Genomic DNA, 23,490 nt, shown 5'->3' with positions numbered 1-23,490 from the left:
AGAACACAGGGGAAGTGCCCGGGACCAGCGGGTGCACGCAGGGAGCGGCGGGCTGTGAGGGGACGGCTCCGCGGCCCCCCCCTCGGCCCGGGCGCAGCCGCGGGCACGGGGGCACCGGGGCTCCCCCAGGGGCGCCGCCCCGGGCACTGGCGGGCGGGGGCGGGCGGCGCTCCGGCGGTTGCGCTCCGTGCAGTCAGTCACATGAGCCGCCGGGGAGCCGCGCAGCCCCCGCCCTCCTTCGCCCGCACCCCTTTGGCCGAGAATGGCACGGCCCGGATGCGCTTGTACGCAAGGAGGGTGCGGGCGAACCATTGAGCGGGGGCGGGGGAACCCGGCAGCCGCCGGCTGGGAACACCCCCTTCGCCCGGGCGTTGCGGCGGGGGGAGCGGACGTGACAGGCTGAGCGGCTGGGCGCAGGCTGCCGGAGGCGCAGGGCGATGGTCGTCCCCAGGGGACAGGAGCACCAGGCCCCCCAGGAGGTACCGTAGCGGCGTCTCTCCCAGCCCCCCGCCGCCCCCGCTCCGGGCAGAGCGGCGTTGGCCAGGCGCGGCCGCCCGCTGTTCCTCCGGCCCCGCTGCACTGGCTTCTCCGGGCTCCTTGCCTGCTTCCTCCCCTCCTCGCCTTCCTGCGGGCTGGGGCGCTGACCGGCCCTCGCCGCCGCTCTGGGGCTGCGCCGGCAGCCCGGGGGTCACTGCTGCACGGCGGGCACGGCCCTGCGCCGTCCCCCGCCTGCGGCCCACGGCCCCGTGAGGTGGGGTCCCTCGGGGCGCGGGGAGCCGGGCCCCTCTCCGCCCCGCTCCCGGGGGAGGCCCTGTGGGGCTGCTGGCAGCGCCTGTGTAGGTCACCTTCTGTGCACCATTACGTTTCCTTGTCCCCTCCGCTTGCGAGGCTTTTCAGGTTTCCGTGGGCTCCGTGGGAGGGGGAGGAGAGAGGGAGGCTGTCGAAAAGATTTTGGGGAAGAGAGGGGAAGAGGGAGGCGGGGAGGGTGTGTAGGTGGGCCCTTGCAGCCCCTGAGGGGGAGACCCAAAGCCCTGTTAGCCGTCTCTCCGGCCTAGGTCTGAGTTGTTTGGGTGCTCTGGGCCTCTAGGAAATCACGTATGTTCTTGGAGCTGTGGGGTTTCACCCGATCACATGGGGACAAAAGCACTGTGGTGTGCTGATGAGGCTTTGGAGCACTGAAACTATCCAGGCTGCCCGTCAGAGTTTAGTTTTTGTTACTGTCATACTTTGCTTAAAATTGCATTACCCAAAAAGTGGAATTCCACATAAGTTTCTCCTCCTGTTTTTGTAAAAAGATTATAGAAGCGTTATTGTGAGGTGTACGACTTTGTGAACCCTGAAATTGAAAGAAATGTGCAAAATTGAGAATAAATTAGCTGTCTTATGGCAGTAGGAGCAATCTGTCTAGCCGGAGGCAAACAGTGGGCCAGGAGTTTGAACAGCAAAAGCAGATTAAAGTATTTAACTGGGTGAAAAAGATGTGATGTTAAATCCATGTAGGAATGCATTACCTATTTCTTTAATGTCTTTCAAATTAACAACCAAATTGCTAATGGAAGTCAATGTTTTCCCTGATATGTGGTCTATGTTAAGATAAAGTTTGGGAAACGTTCATTTGAAGAATGAAAGAGAAACACTGAATTAGTGTTGTGTTGTTTGTTTGTCAGGTTGAAACAAGAGAAGATGAGGAACAAAACATCAAGTTGACTGAAATTTTGGAACTGTTGGTGGCTGCTGGGTATTTTCGAGCAAGAATCAAAGGATTGTCACCCTTTGACAAGGTGAGACCAATGCAGTATTTTTAAAAACCTTTTTTAAGTATATGAGGATTACATATTTTATACAAGTTAGTTTAGCAGTTCTACGCGATTAAAAGAAAAAAATACTTGGAACACGTGAGTCTTTCCTGTGTAAATAATTCTGCAATTGACCCAGTTTCGGACAGATAGTACCTCCTCAGTCTTGAAAAACGATTTTGTACAGCAAGGCCTGTTTTAAAGGAGACAATTGGATGCGAGCTAATTGCTGGTGTGCTTTTTTGTGGGTGTTATGGCCTAAGTTAGAGTCATATATGGGGAATTTTGCCCCTCTTTCAACTGCAGTTAGAATAGCTACAAAGACTTGATACTTGGAGATAGCATGGTAATTTTAAAAAGAATTATTCATTAATGAGAAATGAGGAAATATTTGTCCTGAGAGGCTCTGTGTGAGAATGGAACAGTTAGCCTAGTGAGATTATTTTTGGGCTGTTTTTACATATCTTTAGAACGTCATGTATGTTAACCTTTCATTGTCCAAGACAGGAAGTATGTGATACTGACAGTGAGCAAAGTTCAGGTTGCAAAGAGACTTCTGAATTGTTTTAGTTCTGACTCTGTGGGAAATTCCTGAACCAAGGTTTGAAAGCACAGAACTACAGCCTTGAAATGGACTCTTCTGTTTTCTGCTGTTTCTTTGATCATAGCACAGCCCTACTTTGCAATACAATTTTAGTTTTTTCAAACTGCTTGGCGTTACTGACCTTAGCTGCCCAGGAGGCTGTGCACACAGACACAAAGTAGTTTCAAGGAGACCACCTTAGGATGCAGTGTTGTTGCGTTTATGTGTAGAAATGGATGCATCAGGTTTATACTTGCCTAAATACAATTGCAAAGTTACCATTTCATGACAATGCTCAACCTTTACAAAAATGAGCATTGCTATAGAAAATGATCTAGCTGCTAATATAAAAGGGATACTGATTAACTGTTTCAGACGGGAATGTGAGAGGGGTAATGTGTTAGAAAACCTTGTACCAAACACCCTAATTTGCTGTGCGATGTTGGCAAGTTATTCCACATTTTAATCCCTTTTTTCTGTTCTTTGCCTTTGCATACTTTTAGCTTATCTTGCATATGTTTATGCAAGGTTGTTTTAAAATATTTATGTAATTTATGTACAGTTGATGAAATGGCTTGGGAGTTTAAATATGCCTAAGTATCTGTAGGAATAGGGCCTGAAATAGAGATTTTTACAGAGCTGGGGATTTTCATTACTATGTTGATACTGTGCCTAGCACTTGGTGTTGCATGTGTCAGCAAGCAAAGAATAATAGTAGCAAAGGTGTATATAAAAAGGTAAATATATGAATACAGAAATTATGATCCTTGATAAAATTTTGATACGGTCACTTTTTAAAGATTATGACATTTAACATACTGTCATGTTTTATCTATTGGGGTTCTTTTAATCTGAGAGCTGTTTCAAAACTAATACATAAAGCTAAGAGAGGAATTCAGAATGTCACTAACTGCTCTGATTTTTTTTTTCTGTCATCTTGTATGTGTATTGTATGTAGAAGTTGATATGCATTCTATGTATATATATTTCTGTCTCTATATAAGATGGAGAAAAGAGTAAGCTGTAGTTTCTAAAATAAATAAAGCCTTTAAGATCTGTTTCGTTTTGCCTCTTCAAATTAAGATGGAACTAACCATGCTGTTGCTCCTTTACTAGGTGGTAGGCGGCATGACGTGGTGCATCACTACTTGCAGCTTTGATATCGATGTTGATTTATTGTTTCAAGAAAACTCTACTATTGGTCAAAAAATGTAAGTTGATTAAATGGCAAGCGTGGTATTTTTTTTCTTCTTAGAAAAGAAGAAGTGGGCGTGGGGGGGAAGTTACCTGATATTTGCTGGTTTATAAGAAGGATTTTTAGTCCAAATTTCTTGCTTTTCAAGACCATATGTTTGCAAAAATATTGCACTGGTTTCTGGGTGTCTCAGACTGTAGTTCCACAAACTCTAAAACCAGAAAGAAGCTTATTCCAAAAAAAGCAGTGCTATTCCCCTCTGGGCTGCCATGTTCTTATATCCCTACTAAGCAGTGAAAGCATTTATGTGGCTCCAGATCGAACTGGATTGGGAACTGATCCAGATTAAAACCTACCAAAAAAAAGGAAAATAGTTTTAACATGAATCAGTTCCTGGATCCATTTCTCTATGCAGCTGCACAGTTGCTTGTGCTGGCACGAGGGGATGATGCAGAGGCCAAAACAAAGGGCAGAGGGAGACCATGCTGCTGGAAACTGGCGTGCAACGTTAGAAGACCTTCCTTGAGTTCTCTATGTCTGCAGCTTTGCTGTGTAAATAACCTCTGATTCTCCTTTATGGTTCTGGGTTGGAATTGTAGGCATCAGCAAACAGAATTTAAAGCATGACACCGTTGCCGAAACAGTTACCTGCCCCATACTGAGGAGGAGGAGTTCCTTCCTGATAGTGACCCAATGAGACCATTTTGGTTTGATTCATTTATTCTGCATGGAATTTGCTCATAAGCCAGCTAATTCCTGTATTAGGGAGGCTGTAAAAATTGTTTGTGCTGAGGAAGGGATTACATTCTAAACGACATTATTTCTTTATGCATTTCTGTGATAAAAGAGCCATATTAAAATTTGCAGGAAGTAAGAATAACCTGTCAAGTTACAGTTGCATGAAAAGACTTGTTTTCTCAATGTAGTTGAACATCTTTCTGTGCTGTTTTCTTGAAAGTCATTTGGCATCGGCAAGACTGTAACACATTTAAAAACAAAAATTTGTGGTTATTGCTATCAAACTTGAAGACACTCAAATCATCATAGATAAATAACTACGTAAGGCATTGTTAAGTGGACAGAATTAGGTAGAGACTAGGAATTAAGATGGTGGTGGTAGTTTTTATAATTGCCAAGTTTTTATAATTGCCGTCTTTGTTATCCTTAAGAACAGCAGGACAGGAAATAGTTAAGTTGTTCTGAAAATGTTCTGTTATCTTTCCAGCTGACTGGATGCAAAATTGGCAAAACAAAAACCAGGCTCCCCTCCCAAAACAGCAACAATGATTTATTTGTAAATCTAAAGTGTTCAGAGCCACTGTCCATTTGGGCAGTACTGAATATCACTGAGGTCAGTACTGGACCAGTTAATTTTTTTCCTTCATGGAAAAATAGTTTTAGTTTTCCCAGTACAGTGTTCATCCTCAGTGTTGACACCTGCTTTAAAAATGTGCTTGAAAGCATTGGCAGCAAAAAGCACCTTGCCCTAAAATAAGGGATTTAGTGGAAGCAGGGTGATGTTCTTGTAGATGAATCCCTTGTGTTAGGGTAATCCTTTCAACTTTACCAGCTCTTACCTGAGCAAGATGGTTGCCAGCAAATTCAGTTTTACTCACTTCAAAACCATGTGAAGTATACTGTGTATTTAGCTTTTAGGGGTAATATATATTTAAACTCATAAAGTTTCAGTAGTAATGTCAAGATATATTTTGGGAGTTCTGCTAAACAAATTTTTAACTCCTTACATTTGATTCTGGACTTTCTTTGAGTGCATATCTTTTACTTAGTATAACTGTTCCTAAAGCTAGTGTTTCTTCATGTGTGCATGTATTATAATATGCAAAGGTGTTTGTAGATATATCTTACATGGGCATTTCATCTGACCAGACATGCAGGTCTTAAAATTTTGTGTGTAATACTATAAATGAAATCACAAGCTAGGAGCCTGCAAGAGGGGTTTAATCACCTCTTCACAGACTAATAATATGTATAGTACAATGTAAAAGCTATTTTGTAAATGAAAGTTTGATTGCTTTTCACAGCTGTATACAATGGAAGCCACTAGAGGGAACCTTCTAACTACTAACTGTTTGCAAAAATAATTTATAATTTACAAAAGAAAATTGTAGCATATATACATGTGTGGTTTTTGTTGTTTTAATAGTGCCTTAACTGAAAAAATTGTGTCAGTATTACCAAAAATGAAGTGTCCTCATCGTTTGGAACCACATCAGATCCAGGGACTGGATTTCATTCATATATTTCCTGTTGTACAGGTAATAATTTTGTGATGTATCGATACTGTGCTGAAAAAGGCCATAAAACTTGCATAAAAATTTTAAAAAAATCTGTATTATTGTTTGGCTCTTTAACTTTGGAATGAATAATCCCAGAGAAGTAGTTTAAATGAATGTTTTTAAAGAATTGAGTGACGTTATGGATGATAGAATTCTTAAGTATTATTTGATCTACATTTAAGAAAAACACAAAGCAAACTCTTTAAATTCTTTGAAATGGAGTCAGATTCTGCCTTTTGTGGAACGTCTGCTTAAAGAAACTAAAGTTTAAGCTGTTTTCAGAATCTGATAAACTACTTTGCTGGACTAGGAAATAGAACAAATATCTTGCAGTCTATGTTTAAACTTATGGAGTAAGTTGTGCAGATAGTCACTCAATCAAAAGGATATGAATAAGGTGAAAGCCAGCTGGGGTAGTTTCTTTAAGCATAATTCATTGTTCATTCGGATCACTTAAAAACTATGGGTGGAAAAATGACTTGATCTGACATGTGACCCTATTGCTGCGTATTTGTTGAGCAACGCTAACTGACCATGTGCATGCTCATAGTTCTCCATTTTATTAAGGTTTAAGCTAACACATGATGTGTTCTAGTTACATGTGCTATCTTGAGAATCCTTGGTATGTCGTTACAATTTTTTTATTTTACTTTCATCTGCACACAGAAATGTATCTTTGATAAACAGGGAAAATGAAGACTGTTAAGCAAGCTTATTTTTCATTAAATATCTTCTTACCGCCTGCCTGTGAAAGAATTTAGCAAGTAAGAGTTTAATCTAAATTCCAGTTTGTAAGAAGTGGGGAAAACTTCCTATTTTCTCTTTCTTGTTATCTTCTAGTAGGGGGCTCCTGAGGAAAACCACACTTAACTGCGCTCGCCACAAAAAGTTATGTGGAGTGTGCTACTGTTATACAGCTTTCAAGCTGTGCTCATGCTGCCTAAGGTGGAAAGTTTGTATCTTGTTAATGTGAGTTTTAACTTCTAAACTTGCATTTTCCTACCAAAAAAAACCAAACCCCAAAACCCACCCAATCCAGGTTAATTTCTTGCCCTGGTCACTTCACGATGATGATGATTGGTTACATTTATCAAATACAAGACTTCTCTCACAGGAAAAATAATTCTTCTCCTAAAGTGAGAACATAAACTATTACTTCTGCTGTAAAAACTATAGCACTAGGTATTCTTTTCTCTGACCTGCTTTATCCAAAATCCTGATTTGGGATATTACCTCGGGAAAGGAGGAACATTAATTCTAAGCAGGGAGGAAATCAGCTTCTAGATTTCTCTGAGAGCAGTGATTCTCAGTATTAGTAGCTGGCCAGTAGGTGGTATATCTAATCCATACTTGGTGAAGAAGTCTTTCTTGATGAGCTTAGTTTTCTTTATGTAGAGGATGTTTTTTAGAAATTGTGGCTTTCTGTCAGGTCCCTGTGAAGTTCTGCCTGCTCCAGACACTGTTGGTTCCTCATTTGTCCCAATCAAGATAGGCTTTCAAGAAAACTTTTGTTGGTGTCACCAGTATACTGTGTTCTGAAAAAGACCATGCAAAAGCTATAATAGGCTGTCCACACCATGGCATGTAGGAATTATGTATTTGATAATGACACTTTACTCAATGCCCTGTTAAATTCAAGATTTCACTTGCTATCTGTAAATCTCAAATCAGCCCCCAAATGATACAGAAGCTCTTCCCTCCACCTGGCATTGTGTCCCAATAGCTCTTGCACTGTGCAAGCTACTCTGGTGAACTTGACGGGATGAATTTAGATGAATCCTTCCCTACAGGAAGAAATTAGATCGAGTTGGCTCACTGCCATAGCCTGTAGTGGAACTGTAAAAAAAAAAAAAAAAAAAAAAAAGAAAAAAAAAGGAAAAAAAAAAAAAGAAAAAGACTAAAAAAATTCCAGTGGGCAGAAATGGTGCTGTTCTTCCTACTAAATTCTGCTTATGTTCACAGAGAAAAGTATGTACACAATCTTGTGTTGAGATGTGCTTTGTAATTAATAGTCTGCACTTTCATCTCTTGTTGTCATCATCTTCCCCTCACTTTCCAGGGGTTCATGGTTATAGCACAGAAAACTGTTACTGGTTCAAACTTGGATCCCAAGATTGATCTGATCTCTTATGTGACCTCCTGCACAGGCTGTCAACAGCCCACAAGATTTATCTTCTCCAACATTTTTTAAAATGTACTTCAATCTCTTGTGGCTTTTTGTGTGGTCTTATAAATGTCAGAAGAAGTCTTTTTTTCTTATACAGTCATGTGGTTCTTCTTGAACACTTCAGAGGCTTGAAGATATGTCTTTTCATGGTGGAGCTGTAGTTTTTGAAAACAATAAGTGATCTATAGTAGGAAAATTTGATAGAAATGCGTATAACCTAGCTGTAATGGCTTCTACCCAGAGTACAGCCAAGATTAATGAGATGAGATTGTGTTCCAAGTGATGTCTTCTGTCAGAGTATAATGGACTAATGATACAAGACAGGTTCAGTGTTGGGTCCTAGCACTGAGAGCCCAGAACATTTTCTGTTCAACTTCTAATTGCTTCAAGTGCCAGCAGAGTTCCAGCCCATCTCTTCCCCCTCAGACTGATAGAGATGTGTGCTGTGAACAGTTCAAGCTTGCTTTGTAGAAGGATGACCATACCATAGCCCACAGACTGTATAAAAGCCACCTGGACTATCCGTTTGTTTTAAAGTATGCTCCTAAGGACTTCTTTGGAGTAGAGAGGGATGGACGTGTATGCATGCAGAGTATAATCCCATTTTTGTATACGTGCTGTAAATCCAATGCTTCCTAGAACCGAGGGATTTATTATTTATTCAGTATGGCCTGCTCAGTAGAAGAACAACATTGATAGCTTTTAGAGTACAGTAGAGTTTTGAGTTTTTTGAATGTAGAATAGGATGTATGTTGTGCTGGCTGGCACAGCTGAGCTCTTGGTCTGGTGAGTTGTGAGGTGTGCAGGCTATTTCATGGTATAGATGAAAACCAAGCCAGGAAATTAACATTCCTTTGTTTCGTGAACTACTGCTGTGTATTTTTCTATATTATGTATTCTGTATTTTGATAACATAATGTTATTAATGTTTAACAAGTAATAACAATGAATACTATAGGTAATATAACTACTTAGTGTGGTGAAATGTACTTTGTTAAAACATATTTTTAGCTTAAGTAGTAGATTTATTGTGCTAGGATGTAGGGTTTATGCCACTCAGATTTTTGGGAGGGCACTTCAGGGGTTGGGGGGGGGGGGGATTTTTTTTTATTTTTTTTTTTCCTCCTTAAAGATGCAAGCTAAAAGAATAATGTTTAAAGTGGCCCACATCCATTTCTATCATAGAATTATAGAATCGTTTAGGTTGGAAAAAACCTTTAAGATCATCGAGTCCAGCTGTTAACCTAGCACTGCCGAGTCCACCACTAAATCATGTCCCTAAGCACCACGTCTACGCATCTTTTAAATACCTCTAGGGATGGGGACTCAACCACTTCAACTGGGCAGCCCCTTCCAAGGCTTTGGACAACCCTTTCGGTGAAGAAATTGTTCCTAACATCCAATCTAAACCTCCCCTGGCGCAGCTTGAGGCCATTTCCTCTCATCCTATCACTTGTTACCTGGGAGAAGAGACCGACCCCCACCTCTCTACAACCTGCTTTCAGGTAGTTGTAGAGAGCAATAAGGTCTCCCCTCAGCCTCCTTTTCTCCAGGCTAAACAACCCCAGCTCCCTCAGCCACTCCTCACAAGACTTCTGCTCTAGACCCTTCACCAGCTTCATTGCATGTCTTTGGACACGCTTCAGCACCTCAATGTCTTTCTTGTAGTGAGGGACCCAAAACTGAATGCGTTATTCAAGGTGCGGCCTCACCAGTGCTGAGTACAGGGGGACAATCACTTCCCTAGTCCTGCTGGCCACGCTATTTCTGATACAAGCCCGGATGCTACTGGCTTTCTTGGCCACCTGGGCACGCTGCTGGCTTGTGTTCAGCTGGCTGTCAGCCAACACCCCCAGGTCCTTCTCTGCTGGGCAGCTTTCCAGCCACTCTTCCCCAAGCCTGCAGCATTGCATGGGGTTGTTGTGACCCAAGTGCAGGACCCAGCACTTAGCCTTGTTGAACCTCATACAATGGACCTCAGCCCCTCAATCCGGCCTGTCCAAGTCCCTCTGCAGAGCCTTCCTACCCTCAAGCAGATCAACACTCCTGCCCAACTTGGTGTCATCTGCAAACTTACTGAGGGTGCACTCAATCCCTTCATCCAGATCATTGATACAGATATTAAACAGAACTGTCCCCAACACAGAGCCCTGGGGAACACCACTTGTGGCCGGCCACCAACTGGATTTAACTCCATTCACCACAACTCTTTGGGCTTTGCCATCCAGCCAGTTCTTTACCCAGCAAAGAGTTCACCTGTCCAAGCCATGAGCATCCAGTTTCTCCAGGAGAATGCTGTGGGAGACAGCATCAAAGGCTTTACTAAAGTCTAGGTAGACAACATCCACAGCCTTTCCCTCATCCACTAGGCGGGTCACCTTGTCACAGAAGGAGATCAGGTTGGTTAAGCAAGACCTGCCTTTCCTAAACCCATGCTGACTGGGCCTGATCACCTGTACGTGTCTGCCGTGTGATGGCACTCAAGATGATCTGCTCCATAACCTTCCCCGGCACCGAGGTCAAGTTGACAGGCCTGTAGTTCCCCGGATCCTCCTTGTGGCCCTTCTTGTAGATGGGCATCACATTAGCTAATCTCCAGTCAATTGGGACCTCCCCAGTTAGCCAGGGCTGCTGATAAATGATGGAAAGCAGCTTGGGGAGCACTTCTGCCAGCTCCCTCAGTACCCTCCAGTGGAGCCCATCTGGCCCCATAGACTTGTGAATGTCCAAGTGGTGTAGCAGGTCACTAACCATTTCCCCCTGGATTATGGGGGCTCCATTCTGGTCCCCGTCCGTGTCTTCTGACTCAGGAGCCTGGGTACCCAGAGAAGAACTGGTCTTACTATTAAAGACTGAGGCAAAGAAGACATTAAGTATTCCACAGATGCTCTTTGTTTTCCTTTTTGGAATTATTTTATTGAAGATATCCAATTTTTTGGATTACAGAAATTCGTATTGGCAAAATTTCAGTGAACTTTGCATATGCTTGTGAAGATTTCATATGTTTTTGTTTATAAATGAATTTGTCAACTAAGACTTCCTAATAGTTGAAATTTGCAATAGAATTTTCTTTCCATACTTACTATAAGAAATTAATTAGAATGTAAAACAATTCGGTATATGAGAAGTTACAGTGCAAGCTAAATAAAGGGGAAATCATGCAACTAAATAACTAATTTTGCAATACACGGTTTGCAAATAACATTCAGAAAAGTGGGGTTTTTGGGGGATACTAGGCTCTGCTCCAAGGAGCTTATAAAGGAAGGCAGTTTGATCTTCTTTGGACTTTAGAATCCCACTGTAGTATGAACAGTATGGCTCATTGAGGTTTGTATGGTTCAATATAGTTCAACAGGTTGAAGAATATTTAGGTTTTTATATGTAAAACTTTGATTATAAGAAAAGACATGGTTTCTTAGCTTGGGCATTATCTGATTGCTCTACTGAGCTTTTTAGTACATGGAAGAAGAGCAAACATGAATTCTATAAAATAGGTAATGCTGAATCATTTTATTAGGAGTAGGTCCCTGAGTTACCATGTTTACAAATAAATGTTCTTGTTTGTGTGCTTAAAATGTGCTTTTAGCTTTTATAATGTATTACAAATAATTATGCAGTAGTTAGGTGTTTGCTGCTGTTATTCTTCCCCTTTCCACTGATACAAACCTTTTTTTTTCCCCCCAGTGGCTGGTGAAACGTGCAATAGAAACAAGGGAAGAAATGGGAGACTATATCCGTTCTTACTCTATATCACAGTTTCAAAAAAGTCATAGACTGCCAGAGGTAAGATCAAGCCAGTTCTTGTTTCTATTATAATATGTCAAATGCTCAGGTGCAGTACCAGCTTCACAGCTCTGAAATCAGCACAATATATTGGAGTTGCCTTTGCTATCATTATATTAATCGGTCCTAGAGGACTCCATGTGCAGATTCAGCTGGGAAGAAAATTAAAACATTATTATGACAGAGAGTTCATAGATATTGGTTAACTTTTGCTTAATAGTTGCCTTAGTTTTTTCTGCAGTATTTGCTACTTCTCTGTCAGTCTGGCTTGCCCGGTAGCTCACTTCTGGAGTGGATATAGAGCTCTGTGCAGTGTATCCAGGCAAACCATGTGACTGGAGCTACATTGCCTGAAATGTGTTCGAGAACACCCGGTGTGCCGTGGGGAAGCTGATCTAGCTAAATGAGAATTGTTATGCTGTTAATACTCATAACATAACTTGGGGGTTTTTTTCAAGTGCTCACGGTCAGCTCTTGCCTCCCTGTATCCAGCCCCCAAAATTTGTTCTTGAAAACTAGATTCCTAAAAAACTTCATTCAAAAACTGAACTTGGGGAAAGACCGAGAGGGACAGGTTTGGGTTAAAAGGAAATACATATGTCTCTGTAAAATGAGTGCCAGAGGAGTGAGAGGTGCAGTTTTATCTAGAAGTGTAGTGGTAAGAGTAATTTTGCACTGTTTGAGATACCTTGATCATATTCCTTCTCCTTCTGGTAATAGTCAAATGCTGCCCGCTTTGAAGTTACATGCTTAGAACAGTGTTGTGATCCTCTCTTCTTCCTGTTCTGCAGTAATGATATGAAGGTTCCTTGGTGTAGGAGGAGAGCTGGAACGAGCTTGGATTTGTGCCTATAGTGCAGAGCCATCAGTTCTGTTTGTGAATATCCCAAGGCAATTCCATATTTAAAACCTAGAACCCAAGTTTTGTCTCTAATTCAGTAACAGCATTAGAGGTAGATGTCCCTAGTATTGGGAAAGACAGACGGATTTTATTAGCTTGAGGTGTCTGGATTTTGTTTTGGTTTTTTTGATTGTTTTTAATGCTTAGAAACTAAAATAACACTAGGGGAAACTTCTCTTTTCCACATTAAGCCTAGCCCAACTTCATTTCTTCATAGTGTAGTAATGATTGGAGATCCCAGTAGTGGGCTGGGATTGCATTTGTGTCAGGTACTGTATAAGCAGAGAGCAGAAAGACTACTGATCTGGATACAGTTTTAAAGACCTACGTCCCTATCTGATGAGAGAAGCAAGTACTTTTCTGTGTTACGGGAAATCACTAACATTTCACCAAATAATTGGGCAGCTCAGTTAGAAACTATTTGACAACTTTGTTTGCAAAACTCATTACAGTGTTTGAGATTTAATCTCAATTCCTGGTATTTTTTAATCACCTCTATTAATGTCTTGCAGGATGACGAATTTATGCAAAGAAAAGAGAAGGCTATCAAAACTGTTACTGATATCTTTGTAAGTATGTTAGATCTTTATAATCAAGAAGCAAGTGGTTTTAATAATGAAATGGTGGTGGTTAATTCTGTTTAATGCAGCCAATCCTGGGTTTTCTCATGAGAAGGTCCCAATTAAGTTACATGGTGAGCTTCATTCTTAGAACAGGTCTCAAATGCCAACGTATCAGATTGAAAACCTTTTAAGTGTGCACGGTATGAGTAGATAAACCGTATCAGCTGCCTGCACGGAGAGTATGGAGTTCCACGCTATCAAACAAAAGTCACAAGGTAGTTTACCGGCTATTAAACCCTCAGCAGACTAAGTGTTTGTTTGAAGCTATCAGCAGTTGGACTATTTATCTTGAAATGAATCAAAATGGCAATGATCTCCTCAATTTAAATGTCTGCATTTCAGAACTTCTCTTTTTTACTTCTTGTAATTGACAGTGAAAACACATACCCTACTTTGGAAACGTTTTCTTCAAGTAGCAAATGTTGGTTGGGAAAGGTGTTATCGCTTGTGTTCTCCATCTTCAGATGCAGGTCTTCTAACTCTTGGATAAATTGTTTGTTTATATTTTTTGAAAGCTTGTTCATGAACGCTACCAGGAGTGACATGTAAAATACATAGGCTATATCACTGTCTCATACCTGAATTCAGATGCCTAGCTAGCAGCTTGAATTTCTGTCCTTGCTTTCTCTCTAATTTCCCTGTTTGCTTGTGACTATCAGTTTGCCATTTCTGACTCCAACAGTTCTCTACCTTTTTGGTTGGTTGGGTTTTTTTTGTTTTTTGGTGTGGTTTTTTTTGACCATTTTGATAAATTCACATGCCAGCATTTGAGAAGGGATGAGAAATCTGGGTATGTTTTGAATGGGACACTTCCAAGGCTCTTCAATAGATGGTGAAATCCCACTCTTCTGAGAAAATCAGTGCTATTTCAGGTGGCTCTAGCCAGACACCCTAAACTCTTTGCCCATGGATAGAGGTGTTAAGTGCCAGTATAACAAGCTATATGATAGTTTGCATAATGAACCAGACAAGTCATCTTACTGTTTTGTCATGTTTTGGAGGTAGTTGTTTTTCCGTATTAACGACCTGAGTGCTGCTGAGCCTAATATATGTGGTTGAATTACAGTGTATGTTTATAGAAAAACATTGATATGAAAGTCTCCAGGTGATGACCAATGCAAATCCCTTGTTAATCTATTTGAATAATTACTCTTGCTTTGAAAATTTCAATTAGTCTCTAACTGTTGTTCCCCATGGTTTGGTTGTTTTTTTTAATTATCAGCAGTCTTACAATGAGTCTTTTACTACAACTGGCAATACTTGTCTTTCCAGTGAGATCTGTTTTCTGTTTTACAAGTTAGCTCCCCTTGTAAATGGGTATTATTGTTTTGTTTGTGAACTTGTATAACCGTTTAAATTGAGAGAGAATGCAAACCCATGTAAGAAAGCAAATTCCAAATGTGTGTTGTATCAAGTAGCACTTGAAATTCATTGCGCTTCTGCTTATTTGCAATTTTCCGAATAATTGTCCTAACTTTTCAGGTGTTTCAAGTGTGTCCTTTTTCTGTCTACATTGTCTTTAAATAGCAATGAAGATTCTGTATCCAAGTGGCTGATACCAGCCTTGTCACTGAAGAGACAGAAACAAAGTAATCACAATGCTTTTACAAAACACTAGTACCTAGAATTTTTAGTGTCATTTAAAAACAACCAGAAGATATTTGATTAACAGTGATGAAGGGATCCCTTTGGTTGCTGAGGAACAGAGGTTTCAAGGCTCAGTTTTTATGTTCTAATAATTTGGGGTTTTAAGTTTGTTCTGTTTCGTTAATGCATTTATTTGGGAGAACTTGTCTGAAAAGAAGGAATGCAATCTACTTTCAGTGTGCAGTTACCTAGTAAATGTCAGGTCTGTTCAAGTGCCTTGTCCAAAGTCCCATGGTGCTTGGTTGAGTTTCTCTAACATATCTGCCTGCATGTTACATATCTACCTGCACTGTCTCCCACAGCATTCTCCTGGAGAAGCTGGCAGCTCATGGCTTAGGTGGGTGTACTCTTCACTGATTAAAAAAACTGGCTGGATGGCTGAGCCCAGAGAGTTGTGGTGAATGGAGTTAAATCCAGTTGGTGGCTGGTCACAAGTGGTGTTCCCCAGGGCTCTGTGTTGGGGCCAGTCTGGTTTAATATCTGTATCAATGATCTGGATGAAGGGATTGAGTGCACCCTCAGTAAGTTTGCAGATGACACCAAGTTGGGCAGGAGTGTTGATCTGCTTGAGGGTAGGAAGGCTCTGCAGAGGGACCTGGACAGGCTGGATCGATGGGCCGAGGTCAATTGAGGTTTAACAAGGCCAAGTGCAAGGTCCTGCATTTGGGTCACAACAATCCCATGCAACGCTACAGGCTTGGGGAAGAGTGGCTGGAAAGCTGCCCGGCGGAAAAGGACCTGGGGGTGTTGGTTGACAGCCGGCTGAACGTGAGCCGGCAGTGTGCCCAGGTGGCCAAGAAGGCCAACAGCATCCTGGCCTGTATCAGGAATAGTGTGACCAGCAGGACTAGGGAAGTGATTGTCCCCCTGTACTTGGCACTGGTGGGGCCGCACCTTGAATACTGTGTTCAGTTTTGGGTCCCTCACTACAAGAAAGACTTTGAGGTGCTGGAGCGTGTCCAGGGAAGGGCAACGAAGCTGGTGAAGGGTCTGGAGCACAAGGGTCTTGTGAGGAGCGGCTGAGGGAGCTGGGGTTGTTTAGCCTGGAGAAAAGGAGGCTGAGGGGAGACCTTCTTCCTCTCCACAACTACCTGAAAGGAGGTTGTAGCGAGGTGGGTGTCGATCTCTTCTCCCAGGTAACAAGTGATAGGATGAGATGAAATGGCCTCAAGTTGCATCAGGAGATGTTTAGACTGGAGGATGTTAGGAACAACGTCTTTACTGAAAGGGTTGTCGAGCCTTGGAAGGGGCTGCCCAGAGAGGTGGTTGAGTCCCCATCCATGGATGAGTTAAAAAAACGTGTAGATGTGGCACTTCAGGACATGGTTTAGTAGGCATGGAGGTGTTGGGTTGACAGTTGGACTAGATCATCTTAAAGGTCTTTTCCAACCTTAATGATTCTATGATTCTGTGTTTTCTGAAATTGCTTTTTAGAGCTCACAGAGAATGACATGGTAGAGGTGAAGCAGGTACACGTATACCAGATCAGGTGTTTCTTTGCTGGTTGAAGCCAATGAATTGGTTTTCACTTGCCCACTGTATTAGAGCCGTTGTTACTTTAAAATTCATAGGTCATGGTCCTGGAATCAGATATGCATGTGTCTACTTCTGCAGCTAAGGGAATAGTTCCATATTCAGGGTCCAAGAATGAAACAGATAATGGAAAGGAAAACAACGTACAGTCGTAAAAGTTTGGTGGTATTTTGCACCATTCAGCTAGCCTGTCTGAGTATCTCTGAATATCTCTATCTGCAGGGTTGATAAAGGTGTATTCTGTCTTCTCCTCTGGATCACAGATCTCTAGTTTTTAGGTGCATCTTCATGGTAGATAAAGTTTTGACATTTGTTCATCGCTGCTCACGGTATCATTAGACAAACACCTCTTCCTTAAATATATGAGCTCTGTCAGGATTATTTCTCAGCAGCTGGCACCTCATCTTCTTAATGGAAGATTAGTTCATGAGATCTCTGAAGGCATCAAGGCATGAGTGCACTCTAGAAGAACACACAGAGTGAATTTTCAGGGGAGAAAGTGCACAAGCTTTCCTATCTGTCCATAGCAACTGGAAGAAGGAGAAGGTGGCTATTGGATGAAGGCTCTTTCGCAGGTCACCTTTAAGTCATTGTGCATTGGAATTGGAAGAGAAATCCACTTTCGTAAAAGAGGACCAGCAAGTGTGAAAGATTAGTCTGTTGTATGAATTCATTATTATAACTCTGGTCTAAGGACCTACTCTGCTCTTCTCAAGGGGATGATACAATGAGATTTATGGTCATGACCAGGCCTAAAGGTTAGAAAAGGGAATATTCAATATCAGTAACGGTTATTGGAATAAGAACTACTGCCACTGAAAGGTGACTATGTAGTGAATTGAGATTATCTTGCAGTGTTTTTGTTCAGCTACTCAATTATCTGATGCCAAGACTAATGTTTATGGTATGATGCCTACACTTTATATAGCACAGATATAATATAGAATGCCACTGTAAAAGCTATAATTGCTTTTATGACTTGCATTGCTTTTCTGTAGGTGTGAAAGTACATTTTGTGGGAGATTGTTGATCATAAAAAGCTTTTTCATGTGACAGGCAAAAATGTAGCAAGATTTAATAGCTGGAAACCAAGATGACAGAAATTCAGATTAGAAATGAAGTAAAAATTGCAAAGGGTAAGTGACAAATTTAGGACAAACTTGCCAAGGAAGACTGTCCATTTTCACTTGTTTGAAATCTCTGCTTTGGGATTACATGTCTTTGAGAAAAGTTGAAAGCTATTTCAGCAATGTTATGGTGCAGGAATTGTGTGTTGAAAATAATAATTTGTGTTGTACAAAAAGTCAGATCAAGCAAAAGAATAATCTTCCTTTTTAATTTTCTTTTAGAATCTTTGCAACTTCTTGCATTGAATCTTTTGTCCCATGTGAACAGGGTTTTCTGAAGTTAAATGTATATATGGAAAGCCCAAGCTTTGATTTCAACTCTTGTTTTTGTAACGTATTTGTTCTAAGCATTCTGAGCCTGGCCCTCAAAGGATTTAGAAGATATGAATGTAAAACAGACCAGAAGAGGGGGGTGTTCCCTTTTGATGCTGGTTATTTGATGGTGATGATGAAGTTTTTCTCTGCTGTGATGAGGGCTGGAATTTCAATTCAGAAAAAGGAGAAGAGAAAATGTCATCTAGTTGATTGGGGGGGGACACTTTTAAAAAAATATCAATTGCAGTAAAAAAAATATCTTTGAGATCACAGGTTCTTGGTTAGTTTTTTTTCAGTATCCTTGCTAGCAGGATAGCACTAAATACTAAACTTCAATTAACTTCAAAATCTTTGTTCCAGCAACAGAAATGTTGCATTACAGACTCACTGCACCCTAATCTTTCACCAAACAAACAGCAAAAATTATTCCAGTCAAAGTAAATGTTATCTTGGTTCTAATTTGGGGAAAGCTGAGGATCTCATGATTATTTTGTGTTTGGTTTGGTTTTTGGTTTTGTTTTGTTTGTCCTTGAGGCAGAATAATTTTTCTAATGTTGTTTACAGACTTTTATAGTGGCATGGTTGATCTATATGGAAGGAGGAAGAAAAAAAGTACTTTAATATAGGCCAGATTTATAGTGCTATAACAGTTGTGTTTATGTTAACAGTCAGGCTAGCAGCTCTGTACTTTTGTTTCCATTTTGTTTTTAAATTAGAAGTAGCTCTATCAGCACCAAATAGTACTTGTGAATCCTGGTTTTATTTGATGGCCTGTTGTCCAGCTATAGGATCACATCGGGCTAGCATGAGATCGAATTATTTTAGTATCAAACTTCTTAAGATATTTTTGTTCCTTAAATTGCAATAAAATCTGCTTTAATTCCATTGTAACCTGTGATCATTGAGTAGATGATAATTACAGTTAATTATCTAATAAGAGATTAAAAACAGAATTAACTCGCAAAGGAGGTAGCATTTCTAGATGCTGGCATTATCAGCTAAATCATAGGGCCTTTTTAAATGGATGTTGATTGTGTTATTTTTGACTCTAATGTGATGGAGGAGGTGGTTAAAGAAATCATGCTTGTTTCTAAACACCCATTTGTAATTTTTTTATAACCTGGAAAGACTGGTCCTATAGCAAATTGTTTAGAAGTAAATTCAGTAAGATTTTATCATGTAATTCCCAAAAAAGAAAGTGAAGGACGTTTATTTGGGTAAGTGTATTGAGTTATGTATCACTCTAGATAACAAGTCTTCATTTATTTTAGAAAAGCCTTTTACAAGCTCTGCATTCATTCACTGTCTTACAGGAGGTTTACAAACCCCAGAGAAAATATAAACGTCAGAAGGGAGCTGAAGAACTGCTAGATGAGGAATCAAAGGTTCATGCTACGCTTCTGGAATATGGCAGGTGAAAGGCTTCATTTAATTGTCTGTGGGTTTGTATTGTGTGTATATAGAAGCATTCCGTATAAAATTTGGATTGTGAAGTTTTTTCCTACTACTTGAGAATCAAACTGTTTCAGATTTACTCCTGTTTGGTTTCAGATTTTGTTTGCTTACCCTGTAAATTCTCTGGGGACTGGACAGTCCTCGTATGTGTGCACAATGTTTTGTGCAATGGGAGCCTAAGTTCTGACTTTATGCTGCTGGTAGGGTATGTTTATTTAACATACTTGTTCTTGGCTTCATGAAAATGGCTTAAATTCATGATGCTTCTAGGTAGCGTCTGTCAATCAATATTGCCTCTTTGCAAGCAGTCCCCACAAAGTGGGGAAAAAAGGAGCTGAAGTTATTGCTGCTTTTTGTAGTTCTAATGTGGTTGCTACATCAGGAGGCTGAATCATGGTTTAGTGCTTTATCTTCTTACTTTCTGCAAGCTTCCATATAGAGACAAAGTTACCAAGGTTTGCATTTATCCATTACTTTTGGAAGTCCCTCTAGTTTACTGAGAGCTCTCCAAACACATACAAATAATGTTACAGAGTTTCTGTTTCTAGTTTCTCTTTCTGATTTTCCTTGCATCCTGGCTTGTATCAGGACTAGGGAAGTGATTATCCCCCTGTGCTCGGCACTGGTGAGGCCGCACCTCAAATAACGTGTTCAGTGTTGGGCCCCTCACTACAAGAAAGACATTGAGGTGCTGAAGCATGTCCAAAGATATGCAACGAAGCTGGTGAAGGGTCTGGAGCACAAGTCTGATGAGGAGCTGCTGAGGGAACTGGGGTTGTTTAGCCTGGAGAAAAGGAGGCTGAGGGGAGACCTTATCGCTCTCTACAACTGCCTGAAAGGAGGTTGTAGAGAGGTGGGGGTCGGTCTCTTCTCCCAGGTAACAAGCGATAGGACAAGAGGAAATGGCGTCAAGTTGCACCAGGGGAGGTTTAGACTGGATATTAGGAAATTTTACTTCCCTGAAAGGGTTATCAAGCATTGGAACAGGCTGCCCAGGGAAGTGGTTGAGTTGCCATCCCTGGAGGTATTTAAAAGACATTTGGATGAGGTGCTTAGGGACATGGTATAGTGGTGGTCTTGGTAGTGTTAGGTTTACGGTTGGACTCGATGATCTTAAAGGTCTTTTCCAACCTATACGATTCTGTGATTCTGTAGAGTTGAATGTTTTTAGAATTCAAATAGTTAAGGTGAACCTTTCATTCTTTTACTGCATGTAGATGGCAGTCGTAGAAAATCATGAGTAGAGGATTTTTTTCCTCCTAAATGCCCCTTGCTTATCATAGAAATGGCTCCTTTCAGATCACACTAATCATAAAAGTTAATTTTCTCAGTTCAACAAATAGTATAGGGTCTTGCAATGTCCTGATGCCAAATGCAGCATTATTCAGATACAGCCAGTGATAGTGCCATATTCTAAATCGTTTCTTGATCCTGTGGCCTCCAGCTTAAAGGTTATCATAAATGAGCTTGAATGCGGTACGCCAGAGTCTGGCTTGAGAGCAGAGTGATGCCAGTGAGCATCTTTCCACACAGTTGCATAGTCTCTTTCAGCTAGGGGCTTTCATTGCCACACCTTTGCATATTATCAGTCAGTCTTCAGCAAAGTACAAAGTCAGTTCCGATAACAGATATGAAATGTTAAGCCTGGGAGGCATATGGGTTCTCTGTTGATATAACTGGTGTTTAAGTTTTTGTTACTGCTGTTCTGGTGCTGTTTATTACTTGGATGCAATTATCTGTGTGAAAATAAAATTGTGCTCCTACAAAAAGCACAAACATATACAATAATGGCAATATTAATTACAAATGCTTTTATACTAATACAACTTTATGCATATTCTGTGGGAGGGTAGTGCTCTGCCACATTCTTTGTACTGCTAAGCTTTAAAATGCAGAGAGAACTTAATGTTGGGGAATTCCTGAAAACTTGGTGTTAGGCTGTAATAAAATGTGACTGAATTTACCTCTTAAGTATGAGTGTTGAATAAATGGAGAACTGGTGACAATTAATACTGCTGCTGAGGATCACTTAACTTTTAGCCATAAAAGGCTTGTAAATAGTCCTGCTTCTGCAGTAGTTAAGGAGTTAAACAGTTGTAGCTGTTAGTCAATTGGGAACATCGCTTCTTTTCATATCTGTGTACGTGCTGGGTGTAGTGCTTCGTAATACTGAAGATGATTGCTTACTCGTATCTAAAATTTATTTCTACTTAACATCTTTAAGGTAATATTTCCAAACTAACAAAACTCAAATGTCAATTTTTCCTCTCCATCAAAAAAACAGAACTAAACCAGTTTATTTGAGTGTATATTTAAAGCTCTGAATGCCATGCTTCAGAAAGAAATTGAAGATTCACCAAAGCACACAAGCATGAATGTTTTTTGGGAGTAGAGATTGCAGTGACAACTTCCTGAGGCCTTTCCAGAATTCAGAAGTATAGTAGCTGAGGATTAACTTCCAAATGGAAGGAGAGCATTGCTTTTTCCTTTCATGAGATTTACATGACAATATTTTATGAACAGTCTAGATTTGCAAATCATAATGGAAGGAGTAGATGGAGCTGAAATTATTCTATAAATATGCTGCACTACCTGCTTATTTAGTTTATTTGAAGCATTCCAAAACTAACCTGAACCTGGCTGTTGGTTTTGTTAAATGATTCACTTTCTAGTGCATTTCTTATGTTGAAAACTGATAGAAACTTAATTTATTCGTGGAAGTTGTAAACAAAAATGTATTTCTTTCATGTTACTATTGTTCTTTTAGGAGATACGGATTTAGTAGACAAGCAGGGAAAACAGAACAGGTAAAAATATACTAATTTTAAATGTTCATATTGTAGGAATAATTGCATGGGTTTTGTTGGAGCATTGGTTACTGTAAGTTCTTAAAGGAATACAACAGAATAAACAGCTAAAAATTCTATTATTACCACGTTTTTAAAATGGCTAACTGGAACTAAAAATCTGCATGCCATGGAAGATGCAGATTACTATGCCCTTTCCTAAAGCATTTCCTTCATCTGTACTCAAAGATCACATTTTGCAAACATTTTTAACTTAGAAGAAAGGGGGTTTGGGGTGTTTTGTTTGGTTTTGTTTTCTTTTTTAATGTGAGGTAATTAACATACCCTATCTGTTTAATGAGTATCTTTTAACTAAGTGTTCCATGATGTGATCATTAAAGAGTTTTTTTCCTTTTCTTTTTAAAGAACCATTGAGCTTGGTAATAAATTTTGTAGGCATTTATTATATAACAGGTTATTTAATGTCTTAGAGAAACATGTTACCATGCCATGAATAAATCATGGTGCCTCTTGAAAAATAGCATCTTTGCTGTGCTTTTGATGATTATGGAATCATAAAATGTCCTTGTCAGAGTATTCACAGTTTTATTATTTCAGTGCAGATATTACCTTGGCTACAAGCTTTTATTACAGACAGAGATAATGAAGAAATGCATTAAGCATGTCATGGACCTAGCAATACACTGAGTACATTAAGGTTGCCCTTCTTCATTAGCTCAATATTTCGCATACAAATTTAGCATTTAAATTTTATAAATGGAGATGTCTTCAAATCTAGGCATACCTCTTTTTCCCCTCAAAGTAACTGCCAGGCTACAGTCATGTTTATAGAGTTCATTTTGTTTCTTCAGAAATTTTACTGACTTTGGAATATTGTATATTAGAAGGTCGTCATGTTTGTTGTGTGAATTGTCACCAGTAAGGCAGAAGTGGAAGCTTAAATAGTCAGGTTAGTGGTGCAATAGGGTGACCTAGAAATTTTGTCTGTCTGTCACCAGTTCTCATAATTTTAGTGGTATGAATTCTTCTGACTGAACTAGGCAATTTTGGACTTTATGTTGCATATTTGTTATACCAATATTAAATTATATTAAGTTACAAAAAATGATTTATGTAAAAAAAAAAAAAAAAAAAAAAGAAAAGAAAGAGCTTTCTCCTATATAGCAGACATATTCTGGGGTAGCCAATTGTCTTGTGAGGTTGGTAGTTCTTAGAAGGTTGTGGAATAAGGGATCTTTGTGCCAGATGTGCCCATAGCAAG

The 23,490-nt window shown here is 40.3% G+C and overlaps 1 protein-coding gene across 1 annotated transcript in view; it reads left to right on the top strand.

Moving 5' to 3' along the window:
• The first annotated feature begins 249 nt into the window (after nt 1-249).
• The window catches only part of CCDC93 (CCC complex scaffolding subunit CCDC93), a 57,163-nt gene continuing 33,922 nt past the window's right edge, over nt 250-23,490 (top strand). The window contains exons 1-8 of the mRNA XM_072874630.1: nt 250-479; nt 1,668-1,781; nt 3,496-3,590; nt 5,739-5,850; nt 11,723-11,821; nt 13,235-13,291; nt 19,281-19,381; nt 22,190-22,229. Of these exons, the coding sequence (XP_072730731.1) occupies nt 438-479; nt 1,668-1,781; nt 3,496-3,590; nt 5,739-5,850; nt 11,723-11,821; nt 13,235-13,291; nt 19,281-19,381; nt 22,190-22,229 (660 nt within the window). The 5' untranslated portion in view covers nt 250-437. The remainder of the gene's footprint in view (nt 480-1,667; nt 1,782-3,495; nt 3,591-5,738; nt 5,851-11,722; nt 11,822-13,234; nt 13,292-19,280; nt 19,382-22,189; nt 22,230-23,490) is intronic.

Source organism: Ciconia boyciana, chromosome 10 (genome assembly GCF_034638445.1).
Source record: "Ciconia boyciana chromosome 10, ASM3463844v1, whole genome shotgun sequence".
NCBI classification, from domain to species: Eukaryota; Metazoa; Chordata; class Aves; order Ciconiiformes; family Ciconiidae; genus Ciconia; species Ciconia boyciana.
The sequence above is the reverse complement of the archived record's forward strand: the minus strand, read 5'-3'. Positions and strand labels throughout refer to the sequence as shown.